Below are 26,094 nucleotides of genomic sequence, written 5' to 3'. Positions count from 1 at the left end.
CAGGCAGAACAGACTGTAGTGCCATTCAGACAAGTTTGTTGTGTGACTTACGGCTCTTCTTGTCAACTCTGACACTCACCACTTTCCATTCTAGGTAGAGACCTTCTTCTGTATAGAGCATATAGTCAATCCTCCTCCCGTTCCCTTTCAGTGATGCCTTCCTCCCCTTCTGACTGGAACTGTGGTTCTTGCTGGTGGGATAGACTAAGTATCCTTTCCTTCCTTCTTCGCTTTCCAGCACCCTATTTCATTAAAAAACAAAACAAGTGTTTTGAATGTTTGCTCATTCCGTCCCTTTGTGCATTACACTAGATTCTCTCCAAATCCCCAATTCCTGTCCAAAAGGGTTCTTGAACATCTTGCACATCTTCTTCCAAATGTGTTTTCCAATGTGAGGCTGCACTCACTGCTGACAGGGCTCTTGAAGCCTCATGTCAGGTTTGGCATCACCAGTGCTGTACTGGTGGACCTGCCCTTGTGGCTAGGAGAACCAAACATCCGAGAGGAGGACCTTGCCTGCCAGCTCTCTGTAATACATTGCAGCCCACGGCCCCTCCATCGATTCCCAGTGTTGCTGAATCTAGCAGAAGAGGAAGCTGTTTTGTGGATTACTTTAGAGTAAACCTGAGTATGTTGATACAAACCTCTCCTTTCTAATTGGAAGCAACTCCTTCTGGATTTAAGACAACCAACTTTATAGACAGGGTATGGCTGAGGAATGGTTTTCAGGAGCACGCGTTTGGGCACATAGTAGTTGGTTTTGAGCCAGTTTCCTAGGTACCCATACCAGTCTTGTGTTCAGGCAAATAAGCTGCAGATAATCTGCTCCCATTAGAATTTTTAGTTTGGGTGCTTAAACCTTAACAGTAGGTTTTGTACTGAAGACTATTAAGGCCCCAAGAAACTTGATCTAACTTTGAAGCTAGCCCTGCTTTGAATGTGACTTTGGACCAGGTAACCCACAAAGGTCCCTGTCACTCTGTTTTTACAATAATTCTGTTTTGCTGTGCTGTTCTGTGCTGTTTTGCTGTTGTATTGGACTTAACTTGGTTTACCTTCCTGTATTCTATTTAAAAGATCTACCAGAGGAGCGCTAAAGGCAACAGACACAACTTTGCATGCGAAGGCAGGAGTTGCACATGGTAACTGCATGGGTCAGGTATTATGCAGGCAGCTAATATCAAGTACAATCGCAGCTGGTTTGCATAACTGTGCATGCAGAGAGGGACAGATTAGGCTGTGTTTTTTTTCTATCTGGCTCAAAACACAAACAAACTACTTTCAAAACCACCTCCTTGAAAATCATTTGCCTTTACTTACCTGCCAAAACCTGAGCTCAAGGTTCTGTGGTTTCCCTTGTAAGAGTTGATTACGCCATTAAGCTACATCATCAACTGTCGCAGGAGAAACACTGAGCCATGAACTTGGGTCCTAGCAGGTACAAAGCCTTTAATTTCACCTTGGAAAAAAATAAGATATTTTTGATCACCCGGTTTTTAAGACTTGACTTTGGATGGGTTTTATGGGGTTGGGTTTAGGAATTTTTTTAATGCATGCATGTGAGAGTACAGAATGAAGGAAAAACAAGAGACAAACACCAGACTCTCGTGATATGTTTTGATGCTTGAGATTCAAATGGCTTCTTTGTCAAATTTTGTCTCTTTGGAAGGATCTGAAATGGTGGCAGAGGGGATGCAGTGCTTGCTACAGTTGATTAGGTCTCAGTAGCATTGTAATCTGCAAGTTTGGGTCAACGGATGCATACAAGTACTTTATGTGCCTTCAGAAGATAACAATGACAAAATTCTAGCCATACGGTTATGTAATCAGAACTTTTCTTAACTCCCTTTGGATTTAGTGAGGTATTGAAGGTTCTTAGAGTTTACTGTAACCAGTTTATGAAAGTAAGCTTCTTTTTACATATTATTCAGTTTTAGCCTGTCATCTAATAACTTGTCTTAAATTTGCTGACTGTGACCTGTTTGCAGGCTGATTCTATAGAGAGCTACTGCAAACGATTCGCTTCCTGAAGTTCTTTTTCTAGGTTCAAGAAAGCGAGCTCTTTGATGGGACTGACCCTGTTCAAAAATTGTTTTTATATTTGGCAAAGCTAATTAAGTAACATAGAAGAAACTGCTGATTCGCACTGCAGTACTGAAGTCTTGCATTAATTTAAAAGATGCATTTTTTTAGCTTCAGTTATGTCCTTTTAAAAGTCTGTGAATGATGGGTATTCACTTAACCTGCAAGGGAAATGTTAATTGCAATTGTAAATGTCCATGTGTCTGCTTCTGACTAGATCTTGTACCACTCTGTATGCAGTGGTTTGCTGTTGGCCGCTATGGCAAGTAGACACAAGTACTGGGCATCTGGCTCTGCCCTGCAAACAGTTAGATGCTAACAATTTAAGTGAACCTAACTAATGACTGAGTTGCACAACTAAACATGAATTTTGTCAGAATAATTATCTTAACTCAGGACACAAAGAAAGTGAGGATGAAAAGTAACTAGAACTTGATTTTTTCGTTGAAAAAACTTCACTCCCAAATAACTCCAAAGTATGAAAATTCTGTCACGTGGTGCTCTGGAGGATGGTTGGTTTGTAGTGCTGACCGCAGCAGCAGTGAACGAAGGAGTGTGAAGAGCAGCGTATGTAAGGGAGCCACAAAGCAAAACTTAGTCCCCCGTCACAAAGCTCGAGGGACCATCTCTCATTCAGGCGAGAAGTACCCAAATTAAGGAAGGCTTTTTGTACTGGTGTTGCAGCCTGAGCCACTGTCCAGCAGTGGGGACTGGAAAAATCTGCATTTAAGTCTTGTTTCTTAGCTGTGCTGTAGTGGGCTCTCCTGTATTCTGTTGAGTGGCAGTTACTAAGTGTCATAGATGACTCTATTCAGGGTTTAGAGATGAAAATGAGCTGATTCCAGTGCGTTGCTTGAAGGTGACAATCATCTTTGTGAGATGAGATTATTTGTGTGCATTTTGTGAAGCCTTTCTGAGCAGAAGCTTGTGCAGCTTCCAGCACTGTGGCAGGGCCCAGATTGTTACAGATAGCTTATTAATTGTTCTATAATTATAAATGGCTTGCTCATTATTTGTATCAAGTATGTTTGATGTTTTATGTATGCTGTACTTAACATGAAAGAGATATTTAAGAACTCGTTGTTCTGCTGCTTTTATGGCCTAATTAGTTTAGTAATGTGAACTACTTAATTTTATTTATAAACTAGAGTGCTGATGAAGAAATAATTCTCTGGATAGCTTACATTGCCAATTTAAATGTCTGTTTTAAATGTCTGCAAAGCTTGATCAAGGTCTATTATTGAAAAATTTGAGAACAGATCAATTTTAGGCTGTACCCTGTTTTGCTGTGTATGTGAATGATACTTGTTACCTAGACAGTGCTCCACAGCTCCTGTGCTATTTATCATTTAGACATCTTTAAAGCCCAGATCCCATCAATGGCTTTACATTTCACTGAACTTACTGGCAATTTATATGTTTACCAGTCCCTTGCAGAGATGGGAGGAGAAGTTATCTTGGCCTCCTGAGGAAGCACATCTATGTAACATACGCATGCAGATCTCTGTTTCCCTGCAGATCTGCATAGAATGCTAGTGGAAATTCCAGTCTAAGAGGGTTTTTTCATCACGTTAAGAGAATTGTAACATATTGCAGAAAACTGAAAGCCACATTAGTAGACAAAAAGTCTTGCGTGTATTTTGTTACCAACACTCATTATTTTCCAGTTATCATACTGAGGTGCTGTACATATACATAGGTGTAGTGGAAGTAATAGTCCTAGATCTTTATTGATCATTTGATGGCTTTTTATCTATCAGTCATGTATTTGTCAGGGGAACTTAACTGCTGAACAGAAGTATCTCTTCACGGAATAAAACAAAATACCCCAAAAGTAATTTGGTGACAGATTGCCTCAAAAGGCCGCTTGAAAACACGGGGTTTTTTTGTTTGTGGGTTTTTGGTTTTGTTTGGTTTTTAAATTTTTTTTAAAAAAGCTCCAAGCCTTCTTTTGGAACCATAAAATAGAATGTTACACCCACATACAGATTTGCATTTGTGAACTTGATTGTAGGGCCAAATTACCTTACTTTTGCTTTCCAGAAATCCCTTTCACAGGTACTAAATTCACGTTTTCAACATGTGAATAGAAATGCCTGGAAATTTTGCAGGCTCTTGAATGCGCAAAGCATGACTGGCTGTAACAAGTCCTTATTTTAAACATAAACTAAACCCAGACCTTATGTCTAGAATTCAATTTCTTTGTTCAGAACTGATAAAAAGAAGGCTTCAAGGGGTGGCCTCGCCTAATACATTCCACTGAGTGTCCATCTATACCACGCAGCGTACTGTACTTGGCGAGTAAAAATGCCAATGTTTGCTATGCCTATGTAACATACCATTTCCATTCTGTGTGTTAACCAACTCGTTAATTCAAATAACTTCAGCTCTTCAGCATGTTTTGGTAATGAACTGCTAGAACATCTTTTATAGTTAGTCGTGATAATAACATATTTAGTCCATTGAACTAGCCTTCAAGGTAGAGAAGGTGCAGAAAGGATTATCACATTTATTAACTGCTGCTCTAAAATGTACGAAGCTTATTAATTTCTCTCTGCTGGCGTATTATTTAACAAACAGTACAGGTATTCAAGAAATTTATCTTAAGACTTCTGCAAATGAAGTGGGTTTTCTGTATTTCTTGTAAGTCCACTATCTCAAACCAAAGCTACCTGTTTCTCAGGATCAAACGCTCCTCAAAAGTAGTGCTGCACTAGTATCACCAATAGATATTAAGCCATATTCCTACCTATGTCTGATGTGCTACTTGATTTCTCTCTATGTTTGTGAGCTTGCTTTTAGGTGTATCAAATCCTGGTGTTTTAAACTTTATGGGTTTTTTTTATTTTAGGAAAACTACATTTCCTTTTGTTGCTGTCCTTTACAGTGCCATGACCGTGGAACTGGCTGCCTGCAGAAGGACGTTCAGACAAGCTGTCCGAGTACCCTTTTCAAGTAGCGTGCGGAGTTTCTTGTCCTATGGGCCTGTCCAGGTAGGACCAACTCTGGAGACCTAGAAACACTGACTGCAGTTGCTCTCATCTCTTCACCCACTGAGGCCAATTCTATTAGACTTAGAGAAGCAGCCACTTTTCTTTCCCCTTTTTTCCTTTTCCCCAAGTACCACCGAGTAAAAAAATATGGTGGTGGGTTGGTTTTTGGTGTGGGTGTTTTTTGGGTTTGGTTTGTTGTTTGGTTTTTGGGTTTTTTTACAGTCCATAAAACACCCCTCAACTTATGAAATGTTAAATAGCAAGCAATGAACTGGCTTTTTAAGGAATTGTCCAAAGCATGTGGGAGGATTAGGAAGCGCATACTTCTGTAGGTTATCTGGAGTGCACACTTCTTCATCATACAGTCCTTCCGGATCCAACAAGGTACCTGTGAACAGAAAGGGAGACATGACTGTCCCAGCATAGCTCCTGTGACCTGCCCCTCGGGAGGCTCTGGGGACAGAGGTGTGTGAAGGTGGCATCCCTGCGGGAGAGAGGACAGGGGACAGCTCTGGCTGAGGGCACTTCTCCTCTGTCCAGGCCTCCCTACTGCCTGCCACCTTTCAAAACGTTGCCGCTGCCCTTCCAGTTTCTCAGCCCAATGTCTCTGATTTTTTTTTTTTTCCTGCTATAACAGAGTAAAGCCACATTATTAAGCAGTTGCGCATTCTTACCTTCAGTATCTTCACCGTTATAACTGCTTCTCTAGAGAATCAGCCTGATTCCTGATCTAAAACTTCAGCAAGATCAACTGAGTTTCACCAGATATTAGTATCTTGGAGTGCCATGAAATCTTTTATAAAATGAACCCTCTAAGTTCGTAGTGTCGTTGAATTGCTTTGTTACATCTTCACTTACAGTATTTATAGAACACCAGATGGAACATTCTGATCAAAAGCTGCAAAGCTGCAGGCTTTCATTGCATGCAGAAAGTATAGAAACAATAATTTGGCTTCCCCCCAACCCCCAAAGTAATCCAGAGACTATTTTGAAAGTAGAATAGGTTTGGGAAGGCATTCAAGTAGCTTGATGCTAAGTTTTAGAATGATGACTGAAGTTTGAGATCTCTGTTGGGTTCTTAATTATAATTCAAGAAGACACTGTTAAAGTTTATAAAATATATGCTACAGAAATAACCCCTTGTCAGTATTTGGTCTCAACCAAATTCTTCCTGCTGGTTAGCTGAACTGCCTGCTGCTTATAGATGTCGTGTGAGTTACAGACAAACAAATGTTCCTACACCGACAACTAGAGAAGGTCTTACCGATTGCCCATGGTTTATCCTCCCCAGGACCAATCCGACACGGGTCTTTGTAGTGTGTAAACAGAGAATGCTGTTGCTCCAGCTTGTCCTCTGCAGGGAAAGAAGCCAAAGAAAAGGCACATCAGCTACGTGTTGCGAGCCTGGGGACAACTGTTGCCACAACCAAAAAGGCAAGTCCTCCTTCCTACTCAGTACACTCATACAGGGGGGGATTTGAACCAGTTCAGTAGTAGCTTTACCGCACAGCAGTATCTTGGCTGGATTAGAAATTCCAACAAATGCTTGCTAATAACAGTGCTTTCCTACAAAGTCCTTCTATGAAAGACTTTTTTTTGTAGTTTCTAGCTGCAAACTGAAGTGAATATTTGCCAGTGTATTCCCTTACCCTGCCACTGACATGGCAGTGCTTACACTGGTACAAAACTTCTGTTGAAGTAGATCACGTAATGGCGAATTGGACTGAATTCACAATGTAAATGGCTGTTTGCGGGTGTATATATACATCACAGTAAGTTTACAGATAAAAGCCTGTTCTTTACATGCTTTAGAAGAATTCACTGAATGCTTTCCAAGCTATAATAGGTAAGAGAAAGGACAGGCAATTGATAATTTGCTTGGGATATTATCTAAAGCATTAAAGCCTTTCTAAACATAATCAGCATGACCTGTCTAAGGGAGATGAAAATTTTGTCATGATTAATTTGCAACTGTGGCACTGATAGTGACAAGTCACAGCTGAGACAAACTTAACCCATCTGACTGGAAGGCTTTTTACCTTGTGCTAAAAGGTTTAAAAACATAATGGACTTTTACACAGGTCAGTCCAAAGCAACCTGGCAGTAACTAACTTTCTAATAATGTTCCTGCTAAGTGTGAATTCACTGTATGAATGCTGTCATAATGTTCTGTAAAGCTGGAGGGGGAAACTTGAGTCGCAGAAAATTTGTCATAAGCATAAGGTCGCTTGTGGACCCTGGAGATCTTTGAAAACTGTACTGTTGATACATCTAAGAATAGAAGCTTGATATTCACTGAAACATTAATTACTTGCTGCATCAGTCTGTGGAGTGGGAAAGAATACAGAAAATCACTTACAGAATTACAGGAAGCTAATTATTGTTTAAAAAAATTAATCTTAAAATGTTCAATTCTCTGCAATGGTAACAAATGTCCCTAAAACAATGAGTAATGTAAAAATGGAGGACAAAACTTTAAAACATTGCATTAATCTTGCTTGGTACATAAGGAAAGAAAGCAATCTAAAATAAAAAAAATGAAATAGCCAGCTTAATTTTAGTTTCCAGGCTGAGTGAATTTTAAAGGGAGGAGGATGATTTAAATAAGCTGCAGAGGTAGCAAAAATAAAATATTTTTTTATAACCTACTTTTCAGTCCTCTTTAGTAGTGGTTGCAATATTTACAACCATTATTTGCAAAAGCAAATAGCTGTTTTTACTTTTGCTTTAAAAAGACAGGTCACAACAGCATTAATTATGCACAAGAAGTAGAGAGTAAGATCTTGGTTAGAATGCCAGACCGTCTCGGGCGGAGAATACCGACCCGTGTTCCGCCTCACAGCTCCGCTCCCGTCTCTCCCCCCTCGTGCTGCACAGCCCCATTCACGTCCCACCTATGATCTGGCCAGGCATGCTCCCCTTTGGTACACAGCAGATTGTTTATTTCCTTGATGGACATCTTTGCCTCCAGGCCACTCCATCCATCCAACAACATTGCAAGTGAAACAGTCAAATCACAGCAGATATATTTGCTTTTGTATCCCCCAGCTTATCCCCTTCATTTGGACTGCTGCAAGTGCTGCCTCAGCCCGTCTGCGTAGCAGCTTGGCCAGCTGAAGGCCCGTTACCAAAGCACATTTCTTCTGTCCTTCCTTAAAAACTCACTACCACTGCTACTGTTGTATTTTATCCCAATATGCATTTGTTTAACTACAGTATTCTGTAGCCATCACCACTTACTGTTCACCTCCACAGTGCATAATGGATTCTTCTACCAGTCAGAGCAATCACCAGCACCTTCTCTGATCATTCTGAGTTTGCTTTGGATCATATAGTTGTGGCCGATTTATTTTTTTGTACATATGAGCTAGAAATCAACATCAGAAGGGCTGTGTTTTGCGTTGATGGTCTTTTCTACCCAATAAAATGTTTCTCCAGCTTTGTTATAATCTTCTGTTACAAGTGTCTGATAGAAGTCATGAGGTTAGAGAATACTAGTTATTCCTGAGATCAGACAATGCTTGCTTTTTGTTTCTTAAAATGATTTTTGGTACAGGTGTTGCTCTCAGCCTCAGTTACCTAGGCTTCTTAGGAGGACTACAGCATTCAGACTGGATGCTGTTCACAAACTCAGGTCTGAATTGCTGAACCCCACTTGGAATGCTACAGCCTGAGCTCACCTGTACACTGCGCATCTCCCTGGTAGCACAGACTCAATCCCTTCTGATGAGCCCCCCTCGCTGTACCTGCCTTGTGCGCTTTGTATCTCAGTTTTGGCCCTTTCAGACATCAGCCTCGTAGGTGGCTGGCCACTGGGCACCGCCAATCCATTTGCCAGCTCCAAACCAGCAGAGTCAGTTGCCATTGTATCAAGCCAGCAAGGAGCTCTGCTGGATGCCTGAGCTGTACCAAGCCGGATGGCAGAGAGGATGCACAAACACAACGCTCTGCACTCTGTGTGCTGGCAATTTAACTGTTAACACAGCATAATACTTATGTCTGCAAAAGACTACCATCTCCGTGAACTCACCGCTTGTTAGTTATGGTTTTGTGGAGTTCTTTTTCTAGTACCCTCAGCATCCAAATATAGAAAAAAAAAATTAAAAATTTATTAAAATAAAACCTCCCAAATGTTCACATCATCAGTTAATTTTTTCTAAGACTGATTTAGCAATGTTTAGTTCTCTCTGCAGCACTAGTCTCCTATATGCACTAACAAATTTTTAACTGCATGAATTTGCTACTTCTTCTGTACAAAACCCCCATGACATAAATGCCTTTCATTAGTAACTAACATTCTAGCACAAGAGGTGTCTACCTCATTCAAGTAAAGCTAAACCACTGGATCTGTCCTCATTATTGCTACTACAAGTCATAAATTGTTGCCCTTTGTGCCTTAAAAAAAAAACCCCATGCTTAATAACTCAGCAGAGTTTGTAAGTAAATGTGAGCTGCTCTCCTTGGCTCATCTCAAGGCTAATACCTGTTTTAGAAGTATCTGGAGCAATTAAGTCTTTCCCTGCAAAAGGCAGACACAACTTAGCATACTGCTATAACCCACAGGAATCAAGAAACTTCCTGTTCCTTTTTTGGAATAGGTAGACACCAGGAAAAGGAAAACCTTGTCTTACCAGAGGAGCAGTTATCAAAGTTGAGATCTCCACAGATGACATCAAAAGCCACCAGCTCCTCTGGATTGGCTGTACTGGAGGAGGAGGTAGATTTTCTGAATTCAGACAGCCAATCTTGAAGCATATCCAGTTGCTCACATCTAACAGTAGTATCTCCTGTAGCAAACAAACCAATAACCAAACCAAGAAAAAAGTCTTCCTTTAGCATGTTACTCAGCCACATCCTAGCTGCTAAGCTATTGCCAGACATCATAAGAAAAAGGGTGCAAGATAAAAAATGGCATGGCTAACAGTATATGCTCAGTACATAATGCTTAGCCCATTATGAAGTTCATTAGGGATCACACTTTTTGATGATGTAAATATCTCCTTCTGGACTCAGTCATACCAGGCACGTCTGAAGAAATAAGACATCTGTGTGCTGCAGACAACCATCCACAACGATGACGTTTCTAGCCACAGGAGAGGATGATCTGATGCACTACATTTATAACCCAGAGTGCAGAGTTAAAATCCTACTTCAGACAAAACTGGACAGCATGTTCTGGCATAAACCACTTGATCTTTCTTTGCTTTGCTTTGCTTTCTCTTTTTTAAAAATTAAAAATTTAACTTTCAAGTGTTATTAGTAAATATACATCAAGGGTAAATTCAACTTACTCATACTGTAGTCCATCCAAGGAAGAGTTCTATTTGTGTGCAAGTAAGAATGCTGAAACTGCAAGTATTTTTTCATATTTTTAAAGAAAGAACCAGATCCACCAGCCACAGGGAAGTTACACTAGGCTACACGTGCTGAGGACCTGCCCCCATTTCACAGGGTTGATGTGCAAGGGTGGAGATTGATGGGGTGCCAGATATTTTTGTTTGTGAAACCATCTGATGCGCAAAACAGCTCTTAAATTATAGCAACTAACCACACTTAATTTCAAGCACGTTAGGTGATGTGAAGTCTAAGAAAAAATTAATTGCTGGCTCTCTTAAAATGATTACAGCAAAAGCTTGATTGGGGAAAGGAGCAGGAAGAGGCGCATTTTAGAAATAATTGTTTACCATATTGCCTTTCCTTTTCTTTTGTTTTCACTGTACCTGTAGTTGACAGTTACAATTTTGCTTGTTTCAGACTTGAAATATGTCAAGTCAGAAGAACGTTGCTTTTCTTCAAAATAAAAGATCTTTTTTCAAATGCCACAGTCAGAAGGAAAAGCACCAAACCCAAAATGACTTGTTCTGACTACAATATTAGTTTAACCAAATTTACTACTTTGTGCTAGCTATTAGAAAGGTGTAAAACACTATTAGAAATGTCAGTTATGTATGTCCAAAGCTGCTTTCATTGGCCACTCTGCAGACAGTGAATATTCAAGTCTACATCCTCACAGCTTGTTAATCTCTTGTCTCAACTGCAGCTGCCACCAGCACTCTTTATAGACTTTTAAAATGTGAACTCTTCAGCATGCTGTAACCACGTTAGCGTACAGAAGAACTTCAGGACTTTGCTTTCCAACCGCCACTGACCTGCAAAGGGTTGGGTTTTCAAGAACATCTTGGGGTGTGTGTGTTAAAATAACATTTAAATAAACTGAATCAGAAATGTTCAACCAGGCATGATTTGATACAATCCTAAATAATTAAAAGAAATAGTGAAAAGAACAAGACGGGAAAAGGGAGAGCTTTAAGTAGGTTCTGACACTGACTCATCTCTTCAGAGTGGTAATTCCAACAGGAAATAATCTGATTTTTTTTTCTTCCACTTGTGTTATTCCCAACAAATCTTTACCAGTTGGGCTGTAATATAAAAGCAGATACAAGTGCTCCCTGGATCTTTTCCCTAACCTGCAGTTTCTAGTTACTTGAACCTCAAGTTCACCTTGTACCCTAATTGCACAGCTTGACACAAATCCAGACCCATGCATTCTTGGGAAAACCCTTTGCTACAACAGCACAAGAAAGCCCTATGGTGAGGACTACTTAGCTAGACAAAAGCACAAGAAATAGGTCACGTGGAATAAATACAGCCTGGAGCAGGTGACACTAACCACAAAAGGTGTGCGTGACTAACAAACACATACGTTCTGCTTAACTAAAGCTACAGATGAAATTAGAGTCACAGAAAGCATGAGCTTGAAAGGGCCCTCTGGAGATCATCTTGTCCAGCCCCTCTGCTCAGGCGCAGTCACCTACAGCAGGTGGCTCAGGATCGTGTCCAGTCAGGCTTTGAGTATCTCCACGGTTGGAGACTCCATAACCTCTGGGTAACCTGTTCCAATGCTTAGGCAATAAAAAAATACATTTTTATGCAATAAAGAAACATTTTCCTTTGTTTAAATAGCATTTCTTGCATTTCACTTTGTGCCCATTGCCTCTCGTCCTGTCACTGGGCCTCACTGAGGAGACTCTGCCTCCATCTTCCTTACACCCTCCCATCAGGCATTTACACACTTCGATAAGATCCTTCCTGAGCCTTCTCCTCGTGAAGTTGAACAGTCCCAGCTTTCTCATTCCTGGTAAAGTTTATTCAAATTCACAGAATCACAGCATAGTTTGGGTTGGAAGGGACCTTTAAAGGCCATCTAGTGTAACCCCCCTGCAGTGAGCAGGGACATCTTCAACTGGATCAGGTTGCTCAGAGCCCTGTCCAACCTGACCTTGAATGTTTCCAGGGATGGGACATCTACCACCTCTCTGGGCAGCCTGTGCCAGTGTTTATCCGTTCTCTTGTCCACTGATACAGTCATTCCATCACAGAAAGCTACTAGGTTGGTCAGGTAGGACTTGCCCTTGGTGAAGCCATGCTGGCTGTCTCAAATCACCTCTCTGACCTCCATGTGCCTTACCATAGTTTCTAGGAGGGTCTGTCCCCTGATCTTCCTGGGCACAGAGGTGAGGCTGACAGGTTGATAGTTCCCAGGATCCTCCTTTCTACCCTTCTGAAGGATGGGTGCAGTGTTTCCCTTTTTCCAGTCACTAGGGACTGGACCTGACTGCCATGACTTTTCAAATACCATGGAGGGTGGCTTGGCAACTACATAAGCCAATTCCCTCAGGGCTCTGGGCAGCATCTCATCAGGTCACACAGACTTAGGTATGTTCAGGTTCCTCATGGACTGGCCTCCTTTTGCAGCATCTGAATCTTTCTATCCTACCTCATCTCCTTTGGCCAGCACTTTCTTCTGCCCTGCCTTTGTTTCCTCTTAACATAACTTCTAAGCATGGTGCTTTGTTGACAAGAATGCAGTAGCATCTTGCTCCCCACAAAGTCCCGATTATATAAATTGCTTAATTGTCTAAAGACTGGCTTTTACATCCCTGAACTGTTACGGGTATTTTGCATTTCTTGTGACTTATCCATCTAGCATGGCTTCACTGGGATGAGTGATGAAATAGTGTGGCCATTACTATAAGGGCATAAAATTGAGGCAGCAACTTGTCACAGACCAGCATGAAGAATGTAGCAAACCCACTTAACTGAAACACACAAAGCTAAAATTCCCCAAAACAAGAAAATCTTGAGAAAAACAAAAGATGGGCAAAAACGTTTTAGGAGAATATTGTAAAAGGTGCCTGGTAGCATACATGGCTGTTATTAGCAAAGCATTAACTACATAGTGACATACATCTCCCTCGGTAAGAATGCTGAGCCTTCGTAGCAGCACTGTATACTAGATAACCTCAGGGCTCTGCAGAAAAATAGTAGCCTTGGAACTCTGGAAACAGACAACTTTCATTTCTCTTTAGAAAAAGTGTAGAACTTGTGGTAGCCTGGCATCTCTGATTATCCCCACTAGAGGTCATAGAAGTAACTGCACTTCAATACACTACGTGGAGCAGGTGCAATGAAGTGAGCTACATTTCCATGACAAAAGATGGGACCTCTAATGCAACTTGAATATAACTGTTTTCTCAGATTACTACTAAGCTAACAGTATCGAGCTCACTGCAGCTACACAGCAGGTACCGCATGTAGCTGCGTGCACCAGTTATCAGTGAGACTCAGTCTTACCAGCTCCCAGTGATCAATAGCTTTGGAGATGAAGAGAACTGAACTAATCCGACACCTAAACAGAGGAGAAGCCAAACCTGAATCCAGAGCAGTCGGGAGCAGACATTTCAGAAACTGCAGCTGAAATGAAATAGCTTCAGTAAATACTAACAGAAGAGAATTAGGTAGTAACTCCCAACACTAACATCCAACTTCTCCTTCCAGCCTTCAGCTCTAATTAAACATTCAGATAGAATCACTGATCTGATTGACTGCCACCCGCGATTAACCAGAGAATAGAGTTTTGTCCTAATTGTTCTACGCTCTTTCCTCAGTGACTGGCCTGGAAAAATGCAAATAATTATGTTGTGACTGGTTCCTGCAGCCAGCAGTTCCAAATTCTTTGCAAGTTCCCTTCAGCTTCAAATTTTGTGGAGGGATGAAAGGGTAGTGTGGCAAACCTCAGCCAGCATAAATAAATACTTCACCTTTGTTCGTTATAGGGTAATCATACTTGCCCTTTCCACTCACTTCGGAAATGCTTAAGTGAAATCCTGGCTTCAGTTAGAACTGCAGGTAGGTACTACACAGTGTGGAAGACTCTTCTAGCCTACTCTGAAAGACATTAGAAGGAACACTGTGGTGGTCGAACAAAGCAGCTGACAGGCCTAATCAGAGGAAATTAAAAGATCCAGTGGAGGTTTTTAAAACCGGAGTTCTCAGCACTATGGGATATATTGGCAGGGAACCTGGGGAAGATGAGCAAAAAAAGCTTCTAAACTGTAGGATGTAAAGCCTAATAAAAAGGAAAATTTGTTTCCAAGTCACAAGCAAAGGCTTCAGTTTAGCAATGAGCCAGGCTGTGTCACACCTGACTGTGTGACAGATTAAGCAGCCCCCTACACTTCTAACATACTTAATCCAGTATAGGCTGGGAAAACAAAATAAAGCAATATAAAAACAAAGCAGCCCCAAAACCGAAACAACAAAAAAACCTTTTATTTAGTACTTTCCAGCTAGGTCAGGTCCCCAGTCAAGTGCAAGGCAGCCTACAACAGCCACGTTAGCACAGCTGAAAGGAGGGGGAAAGGGCAGGCTGCCGCGGGGTGGATACGCCAGCTTTGCTGTTCCAGAAACATGAGGAACCACTGCCTAAGGATGCTTAGCAGGGAAGTTACTCCTGATTGAACAGTCAGAATTTCAAACACCGAGGGATCTCTCTTAAGCAGAGAGTCCTGCTTAAGCTGTGTGTAGGCTTGTGGAACCTGAAACTGGTGCTAGAGAAGCGCGAGTTGCCAGTACCTGTACTTCTAATCACTGGATTCACACTAAACGCAAAACAGGGACGTGAACAAGGTTATGAGATGGCATCCAGCATGCGATGTCATTTGGACCTGGGCTGGAATAGCTTGAGGCTCACTCTGTTTTGATGGCTTGGTGGGGTGTCTCAAAGACATGACTCAAAGGAACTTGGGAGGCAGGTGGGCTCTGGGCAGCAAAACCTGTCCAGAACGTTAATCACTGATTAATTGAAAGACATAAAAGAACCATGTAAACTTAACAGCCCCTTGGAAAATAATTACATTGAAGTCTCATTAAAGGATCCCTTCATTTGTCACTGAAATGCAGCTATTTCCACAGTGCAAAACGAATCACAGAATCGTAAGGGTTGGAAGGGACCTCAGGAGATCATCTAGTCCAACCCCCCTGCTAAAGCAGGCTCACCTAGAGCATGCCACACAGGACTTCATCCAGGTGGGCTTTGAATATCTCCAGAGAAGGAGACTCCACAACCTCCCTGGGCAGCCCGTTCCAGTGCTCTGCCACCCTCAGAGTGAAGAAAAGTTCTTCCTCATATTCAACTGAAACCTCTCGTGTTTCAGTTTGCATCCATTGCATGAAGAGCGGCTTCAGAGCACTGTTCAGTAGTAGGTGGAGCATCAAGAGGATGAGGTACATCTAATTCTAAAGTTTTATTGAAAAAGATGTCAGGTCTGAAAAAAACAGTAATTGCTCAGAACAGAGTTGAGCCAGCACTTCTCTTGAAAAAAGCATTAGTAGTTCATCTGACTGTAAGCAGTTGGATCCCTTCATTTTATACTCACGTAAGTTATCAGAACTGTCAAGGGTAAGTTTATGTATCCTAGAAGGGAAGCCAAATTGCACTCAGCCATGTATGACAAGATGATTTAAACGGCTAACCTTTTAACAGTGCTTGTTTTTATAGATACCACATCTTTACATCGGTGAACTGTTCTTTGGATAATTTTTTAAATGTGTGAAATGTTATGAATCAGATGATACAAATCAGAAAGCACAGCTCTGCCAAACTGATGAACTTTAGTTTTCCATTTCATTACATAAACTAATATGATATATCAAAGGACAGTTAGACTCTTAAATCATTGTCTGCTCTATTTGAATGTAGTTTAAACCAGATAAGCCTAAAAATACGAAGCAAGAACTTAAGTAGGAAAATGAAAGGTGGTGTTTTACCCTCAAAGAAGCTTTAGGCTGACTTTGAAAATGGAACATTGCTTCCCCATTCTTCTTTCCTCCCCCCTCTTCCTCTTTAATATTTTAGGGATTCACAGTGCGGTTATCAAAGACTAACTGAGAATACACAATGAAGTAGTAAAAGGGAACAGGACTAAAAACGGAGGTTTATAACCTAAACTAGAACAGCAGCAAATCCCAGCTCCACAACAGCAATCTCACAGTACATTACCATAATTCCAGAGTTAAAAATAGAAAAGCAGAGAAGGATGTTACATTGTTAAAGTGTAGCTGAAAAATTCATGAATCTTCTTTAGAACTATGCAGTCTCTCTGATGTACTTCAGGGACTGGCCATTTTGTTCCCAAGGCTGTCTCTCTGCAACTGAAGCACTGACAAAGTAGAATGAACGCTAGCTGCCTGGCTGGGGTAGCCCAGACACGCTGTAGCACACAGGTTCAAAGCGCTACCGTTGGTAATACATCACCGCCTTGCCTCCGTCTGTGGCATACATGCTGTCTTCAAGCAGTCTAGTTGGGCTATGGCATGCTCTCAAGCTCTCGGGAGCACAAGAATCGCAGCTGCATCAAGTAAAACTAAGGATGTCCACCCCTCTGGCTAAATTGAATTCTGATCTTACACAGAGTAAAGATTTGTAGCTTTGGCTTTTATTTCATTACTACACCTACTCTAAGCATAGAGCTGATAGTCTGATGCAAAAGATAGCAGAGATACATGGAAAACTTTCCACAGACATCTCCAAGAATTTCAAGTACTTGTCAGTTTCAATTGATGAGTGTTCAGGCGAACAGCTAAAATGGAGAAGTGTCTCTATTTCAAAATGTACGCATCAGAACACTAAAAATGGAATAAACTGACCCAAAGCTACCAGCTTTTCTTCCCCTCGCTTTCTGGACTTGGGTTGTCAAATGGAGGTGAGGCTGCCCATTTACTTCAGTCTTGTTCTGCATATTAGTATTAAAAGGAGGGCTGAGTGCTGAGATGCTATTGCAAAAAAAGGTCATAAAAGGTCATAAGATGAGTGAGGAGGAACAGGCTCTACCACAACCTGACAGAGCTACGTGCAATTCCCGTCTGGTTTTGGGAAGCGGTGGAGTCCATGTATGTCAGACACAGCATGTCATTCTTTTTTAAGGTAATTCAGTGAAAATTCCAAAAAGAGCCTTCCACACCCTGCTAAGAGTTTTTGCGTTTTATCTTTAATGACCTTAGAAGATACCATTTCATGAAACAAAGGACACAGAACATGCTGTGTCATGCTGTAGTAAATGTCATCGTGGAACTGCTTTTAAACATGACCAAGAGAATTTTTCCATGAGTGTATTAATGTGCCAGCCATTTATGTATGAAATTGGCAGGTCAGAAAACAGAGAATTGGCCTTAATCCAGCTGCTGATTTCTGATGGACAAATTGTCCCAACTTGTATCTTCTGATAATCCCCTGGTTACTTACAAAGAGATTTTAGTTTATATGCTGGTACTCGTGGTATGGGCTGTTAAATGCTGTTGAGTAATGGTGATAGTAATACATTTGCTAAAATAACAGTATTTGGTTAAGAGGGAGCAAAGGGAAGAAAAGCTCTCAAGGGGTAGTTTTTGTTGGTGCCCTATAATACTTAATTACTCCGAGACCGAAAATGTGAAAGTTTGGAGACATACACTTGTCTCCCATTCTTTTGTCAACTGTTTAACTATTTGCAATGCACGTTGTGCTTTGTCAGAAATACCAGAGGAGCAATGTTTGCCACTTTGCACAAGGATACCACCACAGGCCTAGAAACAGTGAAAAATTAAGATATGCAAATTAGGACAGTACCTGCAATAGCTTGCAAGTGAGTGCAGGAAATGTATCCCACAATTCTTTGGTCCTGAGGTGTACTTCCCACTTGCACCTGGAAGGGAAGGAAGAAGGAAAAAGGTGATTAATGGAGGAGCTCATACAACTCCACTTCCAACCCTGGCAGTGCAGCTTTTGTACACAGTATCGGCCTTTTCCACCACTCCTTCCATCTCGCTCCATTTTGGAAACACACACATACAAAAACGCACTGGAGACACACTGGGACTTACTGGGGTCCTGCTTGCTGCGAGCACACCGGCTCCTTCCTGATCACCACTACTGCAATGTTTCGGTTTTGATCTGCAACGCGTGCAAAAATTTGACTTTCTCCTGCTCTTCACAATCTCATTCTCTGTCCCAGCTGCGTGGCCACCCTTTTGTATCCCCGCTCTTGTTCATATGCAGGATTCAGGCCCACCACTGATGTGCCATATACTGCTATTATCAGCAGTCTGATTCTTGGTATCTGTGTACAACTAGAATGCAGAAGGAAATACCAAGGGAGTCTGGGGAAAGGATGAAATGGGAAATAAATATTGGTTTTGACCATGTTTTCTGCATTCCACAGCAAGTTTTGGATTTTGATGGATGTTTTATGTTCTTCTACAAAGGTGTTGGGGATTTTTGCTGTCTCAGCAAAGTGTTTATATTCTTCAGCTCACAGCAGTAGCCCCCATGTCTGTAAGCCAGATGACAACACACCGTGCGCCCCTGCTCTTACACACAGAAGAGGCAGGGCTTCCCAGGAAGCTGGAATGTAGTATGATTCCTCGTCTATATCATATGCTATGATCTTTTAAAAACATATTTCCTGGTGGGGACACAAGCAAATTAGAATCAAGTTCCAGTTTAAGTTTTCAACTCTGTTGAAGGTTTTGGCAGTTCAGAACTTAACACAGCTGCAAATCACAATTCCCAATGATTTGAGGACCAAGATTTGGATTGAGGCAAGAAACTAATTTGAGCGTATGGTTTTTCTGTTGCCAGTTAACATGGCAACACTGTATGGACTACTAAAGAAGATGCCCACAGAGGAAAGTTGTACCCAGGGCTCAGAAAACAAAACCACAGATGCCTGTCCTTCACAAGGCTAAGCTCAGATTTCATCTGACACCTCTAAATAACAAGTGGAGCTCCATTTCATACAGATGCAGCTCTGTCAGCTTGGTTGGTTTTCTTGTTTTTCAGCTATCCAAGAACCATCTGATTCATTTTATAACTGGAAGGTCAGCTTTGCAGTAAGTGAATTTAGAAGTCATTTGTACTCAACAATGCCTTGTTAACTTTCAGTTTTGGTTCCAGTTAGAAGAGTGTGTAATAAACACCTGGCATTATTCTGTCCTCAGTCTGTTCAGTCCTATTTTAGACAGTTTCCCAAGCTGATATTGATGGTGTGCTTCTCGCTGTTCCCACACAGTTAACCTGCTTTAGGGAGGGCGAAGGCAGAGGAAGACAAGGAAAATACACACAATCACTGGTGGATCTACCCCTAAGCCAGCAGATTCTCATAAACTCATATGATGCTGCAGAGTCTTAAAGGAGATGCTGACCCGCCGGACGGCTATTAGTGACTGCTGCAGCTTTGCTACGCTGACCTCTTTCTTCCTCCCTTAGGCTGCCTTGGTCTGAGTATATCATAATGCCACAGGTGAATTAAAAGGAGCTTTTTATGCCACATATGCCATTCCAATAGAAAAGTGGAAAACCATTAGTTTATATCCTCTACTATTTAGGGCAGGCAGGTCTAGGAGTTATATTTTCCAAACTTTGTAACTCAAAATCAGGTTATCTCTTCAACACTGAGACTGTTGTAAAGTATCTACTAGTTTACAAATTTGCAGTGTCTCCTGCTGCACAGAAAAAGTGTGCATGTCGTACGTCTGTCAATGCCATCTACTGTAACCACACTAAAAAGAAAATACTGCACGTAAAGTTTTCTGCCTTACAGCAAGAATGTGCTGCTTATAATCCTCTTATCGACTAAAGCAGAAGGAATAATTTTCAATGTCTCTATCCAAAAAGCATAAAAGATTTAAGTCTAAAAGCTGAACATCCAGACATTAAATTATAGTCAGTTGAGAAAAATAAGTCAACTAAAATTGGCTTTAGAATTTCCTGTGCAGCCTTAATGGAGTGCCTGACATCAACCAATTTATGCGTGGGATCACACCCATTTCCATTAATCATAAATAAATATGTATCGTTCGGTGTCCCTGTGTGCACCAATCCATACTAAAATGGACTTGGGATCTTTCACTCTGCAACTGACAGAAATGGCCTAGAAGGAGGACTGACTGCCACTATACACAGGTGGGCAAGTGCAACAAAAGCCCACCAGGGGGTAGGGAACAGTGTACCAAGGCTCTGGGCTTTCTAGGAACAGGGACTGCTTTGCGCCCAGCCCTGAGGGGAAAAGGAAAGGGGCTTCCATAAACACTATGCTAATTTAAAAATAAAACAAAAAACCCCCAAATAACAAAAACCTCGTAAGCAAGAGTTGAAGACATTACCATCATTAGAATTTCCATGGAAAGTGCCAGCACGGAAGCACGCCCAAAGCGCCTTGCACCTTGTCTCCCAGATTTCAGGTTTCCTCCAACTTTTTTGGCTTGTGGGATTGGTTTATTTTTGAGTGGCAGTTCTGATGCAAACTGCCAAGCAGAGTCATTTTGAATATATTCATAATGGAGGCAAATACCTGTGACAACTACTAGGAAATGAAGGAAATATCCTTGCAGCCTCCTAGTCAGTTCCCAGCTACAGTAGAAGCGCACTAGTATATTAAATATGGTCTGAAATAGAATAGTAAAGAAAATGATTATTCAGTCTAATTTGGTATTTCACAGATGGACAAGGACTATGGGATGTGCAGACAGGAAAACTACTTGACCTCTGGAATATTACAAGCCCTGTAATTCTGCTTAAAAACATTCCTTTGTGTGGCCAAATACTGTAGCTACTTTTAGACTGTTCCATTTTCAAGGGTATATTATATTGTGGTGACTCGGCCTGAGCAGCTACGTGGCAGTCCTGCAGGAGGGCAACACTGAGCATTCATTTCAGCCTGCAACGTGGGTCTTGGCAGAAAGGTTCCGCCTCCACCAAACCAAGTCAGCACTTCACAAATATAATTTTTGCTGCTTAATACAGAAGAAACTTCTAAATTCACATTTACAAAGAAAACATATGTAAGCAAATAAGCCAGAGTGGCTCCTTCACCATAAGCCCGACTTAAGTTCACCTCAACTGTTCTACATTAATAGCTCTGCATCAATAACACATTCATTGAATTACCCTTGCATAGGGAACTACTTCAGATACTTTCTAAAAATCATTGTATAGTCTTAGTTGTGTCATGGACCACTGTTCTATGTCTACAGAAATCTATAAGAAGGTAATATCTAAATATAATTTCCCAATGTTTTGAAATGGGGTAATTATTACAAGAGGAAGAAGTTGTATGTTATATCCTGTTAAACTCTGATAAAACTGAGAAAACATAAAGTGTCCCAATTATGCAATTTTGACAGAAACAAATCAATATTTTTCAATATTGCGCTGAAATATGCAAAATATATTCCAATTTTCAGTACATTTGCAAAGGTTCAGTAACCAAACTAGTCAAATATTTGGAAGCTAGAAGGGGATTCTGGTCCCTGTTACACCACCGAATATGACATTTTGTTAGCTGTTGGGGTGGGGAGGCAAAAAAAGCTCATTACAGATGAGAAGGAGGCTTCTTTCTGTAAAGGGGAAAGCCTATTAGGTTGTCTTTGGAATTCAAAATGCCAGTTTCTACTGCTACATATTGACATTTGTCTCCTGCCTGTAAATTAAATAAATAAGTGCAAAACTGACAGCTCTTGAATTTTTATTTTCAGTCAGAGTACTGACTGTGTCAAGTACACAAAGGTGCTTGACTTCAAGTACTTTTTAATAAAAGATTGCATCTCTATGCCACAGCATCTTAGTAGAATGTGCTGGAGAGACCATGCTGATACTGTGCTGTGCTATGCAAAATCATGTATACTCCTATAATTGTGTATCAAAAACTTGTCCTGTCTGGACTAAGGAGTAGTTATGTCCTCTGATTAGACTAGTATCAGATGATAAACAGCGCTCATGAAAGAAATCAAGCCAACACGGCTACGGCAGAAAGATTCTTGTTGATGAGAAAAAAAAAAGTAATGAGTAGCAACAGCTGAAATTTTAGAGCTGGAGTGAAGGAAATAACTTTGAATTCAATCACGTGACTTGCTATCATGGGAATTTTCTGAGCTAACTGGAAATCTTGCACTTCTCATGTTTACCATACTGCTGCATAATAAGCATATGAAGCTGCAAACATGACCAATACCTTGTCTTTAACACTCTATATTTACACACATCTGTCGCAGCGGTGCAAAACAGTTGTATTCCATCTGGATGTCAAGAACAGCACCAACAGATACTTAAACAAAAAACAGGGAAATGCTACCTAAATACCAGGGGTATTTCAATATCAGCCTAAAAACCAGCTTCAGACATCTCATTGCTGTGTCATCAGCTACTTGGAAGGAAATGTTCTTTAATGCTTAAAAATTTGAGCTGTGCTATACATGAGAAATCTCACTTGATTGAAGAATCAAACTAGATTCTCAAACACTGACCAGTAATGTATAGACAACCCCAAAAAGTTTGTTATGAGGGGAACTTAACTTTTAGTGACATTTTCTAGAAGCTTCACATTGCCAGGAGGCAGCCATTCAAAAAAATCCTAAATAAAGTAGACAGTTTCTTAAATGTGTGCCTGCCAATATGAAGGGTTTATATACAGACAAGTCCAAGGACACGCCATTGCCTCTTCCTTCACAGGAAGCAAATCCAAGTGTGCAAACCAGAACTAAAATTCCAGAACTCCTGGAAAAAGAGCTCCACACATTTTATCACCCCACAATCTACATGCGGCCAATAAACCCAAAGCTGGGAAAGGTAAATAATCTGAGTGCAACATTAAGAATCCTTCAGGGTGATGGGATGCGACACAGAAGAGCTCTAGCTTCAGCCATTGTAGTTTAATCACATCTTGGACTGTACATGAGCAAACCCATTCGTTTCACCAGCTTAGTTGTCCACAAAGGTGTCAAGTTTTGCCATTGGAATAAATGTGAATCATAGTACTGATTCCTGCACTAGTCTTTGGAAGAGGTATGTACCCGGTGTATATAGCTCTATGGGAAACAAAGTTACAGTCATGACAAGAACCAAGCTAATGAGGTTCATATTATGAAGAAAACCTACCCAGGCAGAAAAGCACACCTGCACGCTCTGTGCGGAGAAAACCCCTCTCTCCTTAAAAACAAAAGCATGAACAGTGCATTTGTAAAGATCATCATCTAAGCAGGGGCCTCGAGTTACTGCTTGTCTTCGAAATTAAACATCCCAGGCAGAGAATAAGGGCAGGGCACAGAAACAAACATCACAGTAGATGTGACAATGACCAACTCCCACAGAAATATTCATCTTACCATATGTAGCCAATATTGTTTAAGTTCAAGGCAAGCTCCATTAAAAATACAGGAGCATGAGATTCAACTGGATTACTGCAGATAAAGCAACCGTATGTGCACAAGTAGTGGTATCCACACACGCTCGTGGTTCAGGCCTCCCGGGTTTGATGCTCCAAGACGTGCTGGTAACAGTACAGGGTTTGTACCTCCCTATTTCAGCTACTGTGGGAATATCATTATAGACATCCTATATGCTTATAATGAGCAAACAACAGAGTGAGGAAAAGAAAGAAATGGAGAAAACAGTTTCTCTTTCTTTCCAGTACAACTTTTCCATAATGTCCCCAATTCTATCAACCCCTCCTGGACATTTTTTTCCATTGCAGCAATTTTCCAAGACAAACAAGGAGAGTCGGCACCAAGAAACTACCTGGAATAGCCTGTCAAACTGCGTGCCCAAGCCCTCATTCCTGTTACTGCAACTACTCGCATTCACAATTCAAACATTCCTGTCCCACAGAGATGACTTTGATTAGTGGTGGCTTCCGAGAAAGATGTATTTTATTCTTGTGCTTTATGGTCTTCGTAGTAGTTTTTTGGTTAGCTTAGACATAGTGTAAAAAGATAGATCTGACTTTTAGTACTTTGACAGCTCTGCCTTTTGCCTTCAGGGATATGTAGCAGCTTTTAAAGAAGACACATTAGTTAAATTACTAATTTATTATAATAAATATATCATTTAAGCATATTAAATTAGTTTAAAATGTTATAGAGGTCAGCTCAAAATTCTGTTTGGTGCTCTGCAATTCCTCCTAGCCACACTTGCACCTGATTATTTCAGAATCCTATTTTTCCCCACCTACCACGTGACAACCATTACTGTTCCCTAAACTCAGAGAATTAGTTATTTGGCAAAGCTTCATTAAGCTTCCATGTGAGGGAAAGTGGCTGTAAATTGGTGCCATGAATGAAGGTCTCTTCCTCTTCTGAAGAGGATAAAGCCCACAACTCACATTCTCTCAAACCAGTATTTCATTCTGCACAACAGTTTTAATTTGTCCCCATTAATGCAGGAGAAAAAGACCATGATTAATGACATTAATTATATTGAAGTGAAGGAACATGGTACAGTGCTATGGTAGGGTCTTTTTTTTTTCTTTAAAAAGTCTGAGGCAGTTTATTGGACTCTATCCAATTCCTGCATTAACATTTTATAGCTGAAACCGAACATGTGGAAAATGTTTAGGTTACCCTCCTGACTTAAATGGCACAGCTTTAGAGTTATCTAAACAAATTCATGAACAGCACTAGACATTTCTTGTATACATCTTAGGATAACTGTAGATACTGGACAGCTGATCAAGGGCAAGAAAATCTAACCACTGAAGTCTCTAGATGATTTTACTGGGGTCAGAAAACAGCCATTCCCTTTTTCTGCATAATCCTTGGGTAAAAAAGCTTCCCCTCAGTACGTTGTGCAACTGTGTGGCCAAAGTTGCCCCTTCGCTCTCAGCCACAGCACACAAAAGTTGGCATGGGACAGTGAAAACAGCTTCAGTCACCCAAGCAAAATGTATCTGCATCAGTAATATCAAAAAGGAGAACCGTGAGAGGTTAATTCAGGGAACCCTCATTTTATCATACAAATCAGGCACCTCGAGAGTAGCAAATAGTAAAAACTGTGCTTCAAAGCAGTTCTGCAATCAGCGCTACTGCTCCTTCTACCATCTGTTACCACCATATCAGCTCTTTTGAAAACAAGTTTAGCTTTGCACATAAAGCAAAGGTTGCTAGGTTTCCTTTAAGCAATGAATAATAACATGTTCTCTGCACAATTACTGTACTTCCTGAGAACAGCAGTAATTTTCAGAGAATTTGAAAAGTAAATCTGTTAGTAAGCTTAGGAATTAATATTAATTAAACACAAGTTCTTTCAGAAATTTAGCAAAACCCACAAGTCGTATTTTTTCCTTTTGATTTCTTTCAATTTAGTTAGAATACTCTTAGCTGTTCAAACAGCAGACTGCGGTTTTGCTTTTGCTCTATGTTCACATACTCTGTTTTAAGCAAGAATTCTTATTTTTGCTAAGATTCTCTCTCTTGGCAGATGCCAAAACCCAAAATAATTTCCTACTAAGAACAGTAGGAAGAACAGCCTTCTATGCATCATACTTCCACGTCTCCCAGGCTCAGTGGGAGGAAAACCACTCCAAAACTGCTCCTCAGTTAATAGCCATTTTGAGAATGATGCCTCTTTCACTCACCTCCCTGCCCCAGATAAGCCTTTACATGTCTTGTATGGCTGAGATTTACGTTACAGTTGTAGGTATTGCCATTTAAGGATAAGGGAGAGGCAAGATTTGTCAGCAGAAGTGACAGTTTTTATTAAATTGATACATCTGGAAAAATATGGACAAGCTCTCCAATTCAGTAACTCATCAGGTCAAGTTAAGGATGTTTTCTGCTTTTATTACACTGCTGTCCAAAACTTACACAGCATCCCTGAAAGACAGTGTAACTAAGGCTACATACTAATCCCTCTGTCTAAAGATGAATGTTG

General features: G+C 40.8%; 2 protein-coding genes across 4 annotated transcripts in view; one reads left to right on the top strand and one right to left on the bottom strand.

Moving 5' to 3' along the window:
- PRMT7 (protein arginine methyltransferase 7) overlaps window positions 1–6,450 on the top strand; it is a 44,544-nt gene extending 38,094 nt beyond the window's left edge. For all 3 annotated transcript variants that reach the window (XR_004842583.1, XR_004842582.1, XR_004842584.1), the window contains 2 exons: window positions 4,970–5,075; window positions 6,367–6,450. The gene's annotated coding sequence lies outside the window, so the exon portion shown is untranslated. The remainder of the gene's footprint in view (window positions 1–4,969; window positions 5,076–6,366) is intronic.
- SMPD3 (sphingomyelin phosphodiesterase 3) overlaps window positions 1–26,094 on the bottom strand; it is a 33,005-nt gene that overhangs the window by 1,501 nt on the left and 5,410 nt on the right. Inside the window, exons 2-6 of the mRNA XM_009643240.2 lie at window positions 18,022–18,097; window positions 9,707–9,862; window positions 6,340–6,429; window positions 5,400–5,463; window positions 80–242 (exon numbers count right to left, since the gene is read on the bottom strand). Of these exons, the coding sequence (XP_009641535.1) occupies window positions 80–242; window positions 5,400–5,463; window positions 6,340–6,429; window positions 9,707–9,862; window positions 18,022–18,097 (549 nt within the window). The remainder of the gene's footprint in view (window positions 1–79; window positions 243–5,399; window positions 5,464–6,339; window positions 6,430–9,706; window positions 9,863–18,021; window positions 18,098–26,094) is intronic.

This window comes from Egretta garzetta, unplaced genomic scaffold (assembly GCF_000687185.1).
Source record: "Egretta garzetta isolate BGI_Z169 unplaced genomic scaffold, ASM68718v1 scaffold27, whole genome shotgun sequence".
Lineage (NCBI taxonomy): Eukaryota > Metazoa > Chordata > Aves > Pelecaniformes > Ardeidae > Egretta > Egretta garzetta.
The sequence above is the reverse complement of the archived record's forward strand: the minus strand, read 5'-3'. Positions and strand labels throughout refer to the sequence as shown.